The sequence below is a fragment of the Cariama cristata genome, unplaced genomic scaffold (assembly GCF_000690535.1).
Source record: "Cariama cristata isolate BGI_N322 unplaced genomic scaffold, ASM69053v1 scaffold849, whole genome shotgun sequence".
NCBI lineage: Eukaryota > Metazoa > Chordata > Aves > Cariamiformes > Cariamidae > Cariama > Cariama cristata.
In genome coordinates this window covers 525-11,555 of record NW_009637153.1, presented here as the reverse complement: position 1 = coordinate 11,555, position 11,031 = coordinate 525, and the positions used below count along the sequence as shown (strand labels likewise).

Genomic DNA, 11,031 nt, shown 5'->3' with positions numbered 1-11,031 from the left:
GCCAACTCCCCCCAGTTTATATACTGGGCTTGACGTTCTGTGAATGAATATCCCTTTGGCCAGGTTGGGTCAGCTCTGCTGGCTGTGCTTCTTCCCAGCTTCTTGTGCACCTTGTTGTTGGCAGAGCATGGGAAACTAATAGATCTTGCGTTACAGTAAGCACTACTTAGTAACAACTAAAACATCAGTGTGTTATCAAAGTTATTCTCATACTAAATCCAAAAACACAGGACTGTATCAGCTACCAGGAAGAAAATTAATTGTATTCCAGTTGAAACCAGGACAGTGTTGAAGTTTTAAAAAGCTTTAATAGGCTTACCTGTGCCATTAACCAAATCGCAGTAACCTTCCCAATATGAAAGATTCCTTTAAGATAAAAAAAAAGGTCATGCTGCATGTAGTATATTATACCATGTAATCCATTTCATTACCTGTATTGCTAAATATAACTGCTCGAATATAAGCCTAATCCATTAGCAAAGTCAGAGGATAGAGATGTTCATTCATTTATTCAGATAAACTATGTTATGCGTTAGAATAGGATAAAAGGCATCTAGCTACTTCAGTATGCAAACCAGAAGTAACTACTTGTATCAAAGAATCAGTAACTGTCTTAAATCCAAGCTCCTAACAGAACCATTAATAACTGAGAGAGAGGTGGTTTTGCTAAGCCCAGGGCTTGATACAGCTTCCTTTGACTTGTTGAAGACTTTCCATTTATCTATAGCTCTTAGTGAAGTTTTAAAAGCCATACCTTGAAAATATGTATGGTTTTTAATTATACAATGCTATGATACCTTTTGTTTTTATAGCTTTCAATTATTGCTGTTTTTTTAATATCTTCTTTCCCAGTATAGACTTTATAAAGTCCATCAGACGTCCCATTATACTGTAACAGACACAAGAAGAAGGAGTAACAGTTAGATGCACTGAACCAGATTGTAGCAGTGTCAGATTTTAATTCATCACAGCAGCTGCCTTAATTTTTATTCATAGAATGATAACTGAAGGCTTTGTCTCCTCATTGATTTCACTTACCGGGTAGAAGACTCCCAGAACTTGGTTTACAGGGAAGGGGATCTTGCTTAAGAAGGGATCTTTGTATCCCCACAGTAGTTCTTTCACTGTTCTGTTCTGCAGCATGGATGACTTAGAAGCTTTAATCCAAGTGTTTAATAGTAGGTGCATAAAAGTGCTTGTATACAAGGCAGGTGCAGCCTACAACAGCAATAAAATTAATGTTTAGTATAAAATTCTTTATGTGCTTTGGACCTAAACCACAGAGTCTGACTCCAAGAAATCTCTAGCAAAGCTGGTTTCCAAAGTTGCAGCTTACCCTAAGTTAAGTTTTTACTTAAAATCGTCAATTTTAAGTAAACTTACACAAAAGCAGACAATTTGTCTTTACTCCTTACACAAGTTCACTGGATCACCCCTAATCACAGCATCACAGAAGGGCTGAGGTCAGCAAGGACCTCTGAAGGTCATCTGGTTCAACCCCCCGGCTCAAGCTGGGCCACTGAGAACCAGTTGCCCAGGACCATGGCGAGACGGCTTTTGAACATCCTTAAGTAATAATCTCAAATCCCTTATCTGTATAACGTGGGTTGTACCACTTTTTGTTTTCTGCCTCTTTCTTGTCATCTCCATATGTCACTTACTTCAGACCCACTTGCACTATAAACATGTAAGTAAAAGATATAGGCTTTGTTACTTACTGGCTTAGATAAGGGGTTTAGATTTGCTGTTATGGTAGCAGCAACACAGCTGTATCCTCCATAAAACTGACCAAGTGCTGAATCTCCATTATTTCTTTATTTAGAAAGAATACATATTTGCAACAAAAAAGTCCTTCTTTCTGGACAGCTTTAATTCTAAATAATGGATAACTTTTCCTCATTCAATGAAGAATAATGTAGATTTACCAGCAGTAATTGTAATGAACATTCCCAGAGGCATAAACAAAAGTCAAGTTCCTTAAGGCACTGAATAGCTTGTGGAAAGCAAACAAATTACTTCTGTTGGCCTGTCTGGTGAAGCAGGAAATTGTCACCATTTTGATAACTAAATTTGTGTAAAAACAAATGACCCTTTTAGAGCACGTGCTCAGCCTAGGCCTGTTAGTGAGTCATCTCTTTGAACTTCGTGCTATGAGGATAGCAATGGAAAAGTCTCTTTTGCTTTAATTTCCTGCTCCCCTCAACCCCATGAATCTTTCACTTTTGTCTGAACTTGAACATAAAGTAAGCAGAAAGCATGGATATGACAAGATTATGATATAGAGGAGATGTGGGTTCAATCTCTTCAAGGTTAAGAAAGTGTGAAAAACATCTCTCTCAATTCTCTTGTGAGTATTTTGATGACAATGTTATGACATAAAAGGTGGGCTCTGCTGGATTAAAGTCAGTGCTGTCAAACAAGATAGGCAGAGCCTCTCTGGGAGAGGCTTACCCCAATTTGTTTCCGAAGAGCAAATGGGGCTTGGATCCTCTGTTCCTATCTCCCTTGACACGGATGCTTCCAGACGTATGCTTAGACCCTCAAAGATCTACGTGGTCCAAGGTGTGGGAGCTGAGAAGTGTTAATACTGTGACATGAAGGACTCTCAGCATAGGAAACAATAACAGCTTTTCAAAAGAGAAATGCTGGCCTAAATTAGGATACAGACAGAATATATATGGTCTAAATAAGGTCATTTGCCTTTACTTACTTGGTCTATTCTCCCTAGAAAAAAAGAAAGCTCAAGGGACCTTATCACGATATTCCAGTACGTAAAGGGTGGCTTATGAAGAGGATGGAGACTCTTTCTTCACAAGGAGAGACATGGAGAAGGCAAGGGGCAACAGGTAAAGGTTGCACCAGGAAAGGTTTCATCTTGATAAATTTTTTACACTGAGAACAGTCAATCACTGGAATGTCGTAGAGTCCCCATCACTGGAGATTTTCAAGGTGCAATTGGACAAGGTGCTAGAAAATGTCATATAGGCTCCCTTTCTCAGAAAAGGTTGGATCGAATGATCTTTTAAGGTCCCTTCCAACATGGGTTCTTCTTTATTCTGTGATTGCTGGTATGACATTATTTTGTTTTTACACCAAGCATCTCTTCACTCTGTCCCTAGCAGCCACCCTCACGCAGTAATCCTGAACACTCATGCACAGACACCGCAGAGCTAGTGCAAGACAATCAGGCAACACACCCAGGGCTGAATATTAATATGAGAACTGTAAACACCGGCCAAGGGCAAACGTTCTCTCAGCCTGTGACTGAAAAGACTCTAGCACTACTCCAGGTGGGGACTTTGTGCTTTTCTTTGAAGGACTGAGGTCTCAGTAGGACAAGAGAGCTCAGAGGATGCCATTGCATCGGTGCTGAGGGGCACCATGGGGAGCAAGCAGCTGTGGCGGTAAGGCCATGCATACACTGAGTATGGGATTTAATACAGCCTCCCCTGCTGTATTATCCCCTGAGGATATTATGGAAAGAGTATGGCAAATCCATCTTGTACTGTCCATGCTGTACCTCACACAGAAAGGGAATCCAGCCACAAACTCTTAATTCATTTCCACGTTAAAATTGACTAGAAGGATACTTTTTGATACATTCCATCCAAACTGATGACTTTGCTTCCATTGACAGGAACAAGTCAATTTTCATTCGCCATTAAGATTACCCTGGGAATATAAGGAAGCCTTAATATATCTGTCCTCAGATTATTATTTTTTTTTTCAAGACAGTAATACAGGTATCCTCAGTGTAGCTGACACTCATGTCATCCGAGTTTATAGAGAGAAAACCTATTCTGTGGCAGTTTCAGTATTACTAATGCTAACTTCTCCCCTATTTCCCCCAGTAACTCAAGATTTGAATGTGGACATGATGGTTTTGTTTCTTTACTTACAACAACGGCAAGGTTGAGGCAGGTGACGGTATCATTTTCTGTCCCAACAGACATATCGGGTTCAAAATGAGCAACATTAGGCAACATGTAGGATATTGTGCCATCAGAGTGTTCTGTGATGTTTTCTTTGGGTAAATATCGCACCCTTGAAATACAAAATAAAACCAGAATATTTTTAACATTTGATTTTCGGGACAGCACATAACCATGCCTGACCAAAGTTTTTTGAAAAGTTTATGAATATTTTTGTAGAAGAATGTTGAACATTTTATAACCATTGAAAGGATTGTAAACTTTTCATGTGAATATATGTAAAACTTCCATTTTCTGTAAAATATTGTTCTTTTGGAAATATTTCCTTAGTGCCTAATGGAATTATTTTTCTTGATACTAAAATGAAAACAATTTTTTAAATTTTTATTTTAATAATGGAGCTTGTATCTTTTTATATTTTGTTTTAATTATGTTATTGTCATATTTTTTTCTAAGCTTTCTCATGGTGGCATGTAATTAGAAGGGGATGACTCAGAATAGTTAATAAACACTCTAAAGTTTTGATCTGATAGGCCTGTGTTGCAGCAAAACAGGTTACAGGTTAAATCCATAATGGGAGTAACTTTGATAAGATTTCATATGCATGCGGAGATTTATAAGCAGTCTTTCAACTCCACTGAGATTCTCATAAGCCTCTCAAGCATGCCTTGTCAGCAGATGCCTCACATACAAATTTCTGAGCTGCTGCAGTTCTAGCTTTAGCTCAACTCTTCAAGTCCCCATCCTCTTGCTGACCCTCTGTGGGGCCAGCATCCAGCAGGCATTGTGTGACAGTCTATGCTGTGGGTCCACAAAGCTTGTCCCAGCTCCATCCCAGAAGGGATCTTCAGGGTACTCCAACAGATCTTCCAGCCCGGGCATGGGGGAACCAAAAGGTTCAGGGAGTATTTCCCCATGGTACAGATGTAGCCAGTGCAGGTGGGCTTTACCCCAAAACCAGCTGGATCTTGGCTTCTCAAGATTGGTTTGTGTGCATGTCATTTTAATGAGTAGCCTAATGTGTAAAGCACCTACCGGAAAGTTGGGAGATTTTTTTTCTAATTAATGTTACTTCAAACTGGAAACAAAAGACCTAAAACAAGGTTTCCCAACAGAATCATGGGGATAGTTGTGTTTTCAAGGCCAGTTGTTCTACTTTGTAATAAATAATTAAATATTTAAAGGGAGACTGAGAGAGAGACTTAGTGTCACAGTGGTTCAGGTAGACCAAATATCCCGGGTGAGCATGACCACAGCGGTGAGAGGACCTATAGCCACAGTTTCTTACATAGCCTTATCTAGGTTTCTGGCAGACATTTGTCCCTGAGAAAACAGGCACCACCATCGCCACCAGAGTAAAACATTTCTGTTTGGTAGGAATTCGCCTTCTGTAGCATTTCTTAACTAGTTAATTTCCTGATTCCTTTGCAATCATTTCCTATGTCTTCCCACGTACTCTATGAACCAAGACTTCTCTGTTTACAATGAGAAATAGATAATATTTTAGGCATCAAAGTGCCTCAGCTGTAGATTCTGCAATGCAAAACCATCTTGTGAATGTAATATACATCCCCGAAGATATCAAGAAATAAATATCCTATAATTTTAGGAAAGAAATTTCATAACAAGGGTGCCAGTGATAGCGGGATATTGGGCTCAATGACTCAGGAAACATCAACTAGTCCTATGTCAACATCACATTTAAAATTAAGCAAATCATTAAAAGCTTCCCTGAATGGGGATGAACTGCTGCATCTAGGCCCTAGCTACTACATTCAGAAAATGAATGATTTTCAGAGGAAAAATTGAAAAAGAAAAAGCTATAGATTAAAAATAAGTTGTAAAGGAGCAAAGAAACTAAACACATTACTAAAATAAATGAGTGATACATGGGTGATAAGATAATCTCTTGGGTTTAGGGCATCTGGCATACTTTCTTCTATGTAAAATGTCGGCAAAAACTGAACAGCAACAAATGCAATGTGCCCCTGTGTTCTTGTGGCGAAGACATTGCCAATGAGCAATTGTTTTTTACACAAGCAAACAGCTTCACACCCAATTATCCTTTTCCATATGTGTTTTCCCAATGTGAGACCTCATACAGAAGGTGACTGCTGTGTGTAGGTACAATTTAGGCATTTTTGTCATGTCTGACTAAAATAAAATGCTGGAATTTCAAAACCAAATTTTAACTCAGCAGAGTTTTCTCTGACTTTAACTAAACTTCTGATATGACATGTCCCATACTCGGGGGTTTTTTCTTACCTGTATGTGTAAGGTCCTCTTTGTTCAAGTTTTGGAGGTGCTCCTTGGTCTAATACCTCTGAAGGATTTTGCACATGGAAAACCCAAAATTGCCTGTAAACTGAACTTCCTGGCACAAGCCAATTTTCAAAAGCAATGGTGCCATTTGAAATGACAGCCTCCTAAAAGGACAAAAAACAAAGCTAAAATTAACCACAAAAAATGAGTGACAAGCTGCATTTACTTTTCAGATGACTGTAGAAGATTCACAAACAAACAGAAGAAAAACCCTGTTTTATCATCAAAATGAGGCATATATAGCACACATTTTTGGCCAATATTTGAAGGCAACCTGACGTTCCTGCACAGTGAGAGCAAAAGTGAGTCCCCCTAAAATAAGTGACCACAAAGTTGACATAATTGCTACTGTAGCCAGTAGCAAAACTTTCCTACTGTTGTGGTCAGGCACTGCCTTAGTTCCCAAATATTTGACAAATCCACTGATTATTTGTAAAAAGAAAATCTTAGAATGACTGAATGATACCCAGCAGTTTTTAGAATCCATAGACTACTTTTCATACATTTGCAAATAGTCCAAGAGAGGAAACGAGAGTTATCTCTGAGCATTACTCAGGCACTAGGTAATTTTGCACCCAGAGAAAGTTAACAGTATTCTCATGGGACTGGTTGTTGCCAGAAAACTCTTGTCACCAAAACTGAGACTTTCTAAGAAATCTCTCTAGTTTTGACAACATTTTGTTAGGAAAGTTTCCCAGGTCTAGGGAATGAGGGCAAAATACAGCTATAAGGACAAGCCAGGATATCAGGAACCACTCTAGAGTAACCAACAGTTATAATATGGTAAATGTCTATTCAGTCCTTGGGTCTGTACAGTGAGAAGGAGAGTTTGAAGGTACGTTTCCTGTATTGTCAGGGGAATGTCTGCTTTGCCTGGTCTACATCAGGCCTCTTTCTATATGATTTTCCCAAAGCCCTGGGATAATGTAGTTTTTCCACTTGGTGGTAAAAATTCAGAAAATATTTTCAATAAGAAGAAAAATCTATGCTGCCTATCTCCAATATATAAAATGCTTTTTTAGTAGAGTGGTGCAATACTAATTAGTTAATTTGCACAGCTCATGGAGTCCCAGGAATTAAAAGGCTAGAATCCCTCCAGATAGCAAGAAAAGACATTTTAAATTATAAGCTGCTAGATTTTCTTTCTAGCTTAGGTTTCTGCCTCTAGAGTTTGCTTAGCAAGCACCATGAAAAAAAGGGATACTACCAATTAACAATCACTGCAGTTAGAAATGAATACCATGTCTTGGAGAACTCATAACACAGTCCGGTCTTTGACTGTGGAAAGTTTGTTTGTATGGCGGAGTTGTAAATGCCTTGCTGGTGATGTAAAGCACCGGGCTTGCTGTCTGAGTATCTGCTATAATTTATGTGTATTAGAGGGGAAGGAAACCTTGCTGCAGCAAACGTGTTATCAAGGTCTTACACTGAGACCCAACAGCTAAAATTCTCTTCAGCCTCGTTTTGTAAACATCAGTAGGTCAAAGACTCTATCACAGCTGTGATCCAGTGTGGGGTGGATCATCTCCTTGGTGAAAAGAGAAAAGTTTACATGATTTGGAAATCACCTTTTTGGTTTCCACAGAGAATTGCTCAAAGGATCTGGGAGAAGTAGGCTGATATAAAGAAAGGCACAGCTCAGCCTTCTCAGAGTCTGTCTGTAATCTGTACTCAGCAGGGTCCTGGGATGGGGGCAGATGCCAGGATTTGACCTCCTGCCTCTGTTTAACTGGGGTAGGGAAATGGTTAAGGATTCCTGGCAGCTATATGGTCAAGAGGACAATCTAATCTCTCTAAATGTCAACAACACACAGGCACAGAGGTGAATAGAGAAGTTTCAGCCTTGTGAAAACAGATTTTAAAGTAGAGTTACTTACTTCTTAAAAGAAGTTTTCCCCTCCATCTATTCCTCCCTCTCCTTATAACCCTTTGCTAGGGGTTACAATAGCACAGAATGATATGCTAACTCCTCTGCCACTGCAGGGTTTACTCAGAGTGCCTGAGCCCTAGGACTTCTCCCGTGCTGGAGAGGTACAGAAATAGTCCCCAACCTACCTCCAGCTTTGGATGTTCTGGGCACTTCCAAAAATATTTATTCTGCAATGATCACATCTTACGACTTTGTGTTGACTTGGAAGAATGTAAGGATCATGCTTCCTCACAACTTTCTCCATGTAAATGGTTTTATTTTTTTCCAAAAGATGGGTCTTTTCCTCTAATCTTCTCTCTGCTATTGCAGGGAAATCTAATAGTGTGCAGGACTTTATACTGGCTTTTTAGTACAACCAGGACAACTTTCCATGTAAACTGAGACTGTAGGCTATGTGACAAGCATTTTCATGTGCTTTCTGTACTGTCTCTTACTGCACTTTACTATGCTATGTACTTTCTTATCAATCTAGACCAAATTTGCTGTCCACCTAAAGAGGTGGGGTGGCTCTCCTTTATTTTTCATGCAAGAATAACTATTATGTCCATATTATACCCTTAGGAAATGCCATCAGAGAAAAATTACTTTGGACATTGTACGAAGAGGTCTCTGGGACGTGAGTACACGGGACAGCCAGGTCACAAGGAGTTACTGTGTATTTGCAGCCCACCATTTACTCAGTGCCAATGCCAGTGTGGAAACTCTTGGGGGATACTTCAAGGAGACAGCTGATCCGACCTGACAGCGCTGCAGCCAAAGGGGCAAGCGGGCTCCCGCAGCCCCCGGTTCCTGACCCACAAACTTCCCCCTTCCTTTGTGCCAGTTCTCATTCCTCAGGGAGCTGTTTCTGCCTGCCAGACTGGAGGAAGATTATTTCTTTTTTTTTTTTTTTTTTTCTGGGTTAACTTGCTACCAGTGAGCCACTTGGCTCAGTGGTCTGGATAGGGGGAAGGATCATAAGAGAACCAGACTTAAAAAAAGGAAGCTGCAGGACAAGAGAGGGAGAGGAAGGAAGAGAGCAAGATTGTTATTTTTGGTGGCATTCAGCCATTATTGTTAATAAGGTTTCTCCCACGAAGGATGTGTATATGACTCTCTGTCACATACTTCAACAGTGCAAATGGTGGGCTAAAGCAGAAGAAAATCTAGAGCTCTGTCCTTATTCATGTCTTCATTTAATAAAACTAATATCATCACACCAGTAAGCACTTGGGGTTTGGCTGTCTGATCACTGGTGAGGCCAGCCCTAAATATCACCGCTTCCTATGGCTGATCACTTGTATATTCCCCTAGTAACAGTGCCATGTTTTGTGATATTATGAAATGTAGGGTAATTTGGGAAACTATTAATTTGCAATTGGTAATATAAAACACTCCTCAAGTCCCTAATCAACCTACATCAGCTCTAATATCTTATGCAACAGTTAACTATTGTTAGCAAAAGTAGATATACAATGTGTAACTGCTACACAGCCAAGTTCATCTCATGACCTAACTGTGCAAGACTGAGTGAAATCAATGGGAACTTTAACCCCTTTTGTTTCTGACACAATTTTCCCCCCACTTCTCTCCTAGTGGGTCAACTGGCAATATATAAATTCAAGAAATGCTGAGCAGTCAGCAACAGAGGCTTGCTGTACTTTGTTGCTTTACGTGAAATCCAGCTATCATGATTTCTGATGAAGAAATACGAAATGTAAGAAAAAGTTGCTGTCTTGACAAAGGATCTGGCCAGATGGACAAAAGATGCCATTTTCTGGGAACTGAGAGATGCCATGAATACTTTAGGCTGTAACAAACTTTTACTAGTTTATCTCTATGTTTTGTATGTGTTAGGCTGCACACGTAAGCTGGAAGAAACAAACAGTAAAATTCTGTAAAACTAAGTAAGTTAAGTTCCAGGAAAGCAAATAAACTTCTTCCATTTTGCAACTGAAAGTACACATAGCAATTTGTTACTTTTTAAGTGATTATTATTAGCTTATTATTAGCCTTTCTATTCAGGCTTTGTTGGATCAAAACTTTTAGTCTTTTTTCAGTCCTTGATCATAAAAAATTATGGAAACCAATCAAGTTTGTCATTGATAATGCTGGAATATGTGTGATTAAATCACTTATGTTCTGTTGAGAGCCAGCAGCTGCTTTAGCTTCATTTGTTTAGATAAAGAAGTGGCATACGAATGTCACAAAACCAAATTTAAATTAGAATTGAAACACAAATTTAAATTAGAAGTGTTTCCTATGCCTCCAGTAGCTGAGAAGCTATAATCTGGCCAATCATAGGTAACAGATATGTAGAGAGACAGATGGATAAACATAATAATAGCTAAAATTGATAGCTTTATTTCTAAAAATAGGAGAGACTAACCCTGAGGACACTGTAAATAGAGTGCAGCACTGAGGTGTTGTGGCAAATCATACACCACTCTGTATTATCAATTCATCAGGAATTCAATATATTAAGTAACACTACGTGGCTTCTGTTAACCTCCTGAGCTCACACGCTCAGGTGGAAAGCAAAAGCTCTTAGAGAAGTGATGATGAAGATTTCTCCAGCAAATGAATTGGTTACCAATGGGCTTGATTAGCTAGACCTAGCTGGAAAAAAAAGCTGATCAGCTGAAAATAAATAATTCTTATCACAACTGAAATTAAGGAAATTTTGCCTAAATAAACTGTATTCTTTTAAGGAAGGGAAAGGCAAAAAGTAGTAATTGAGCCCCATCAAAATATCTCCTTTCAACAGTATCAGATACAAGATTTCTGATTTGTTGTTTTGAATTCACATTTCCTTTTGATTTTTTTTAATGTTAGACATGATAATGTCTAATAATAATGATAACAGAC

At 39.1% G+C, this 11,031-nt stretch overlaps 1 protein-coding gene across 1 annotated transcript; it reads right to left on the bottom strand.

The window, feature by feature from the left end:
- Positions 1-319: 319 nt before the first annotated feature.
- LOC104157029 (platelet glycoprotein 4-like) lies at positions 320-6,358 on the bottom strand (the record flags this gene model as incomplete). Its single annotated transcript, XM_009708161.1, has 5 exons — positions 320-366; positions 798-889; positions 1,039-1,218; positions 3,900-4,044; positions 6,198-6,358. Coding segments are annotated over 5 exons (625 nt in total), but the record flags the coding sequence as incomplete, so codon positions are not given.
- Positions 6,359-11,031: the final 4,673 nt, after the last annotated feature.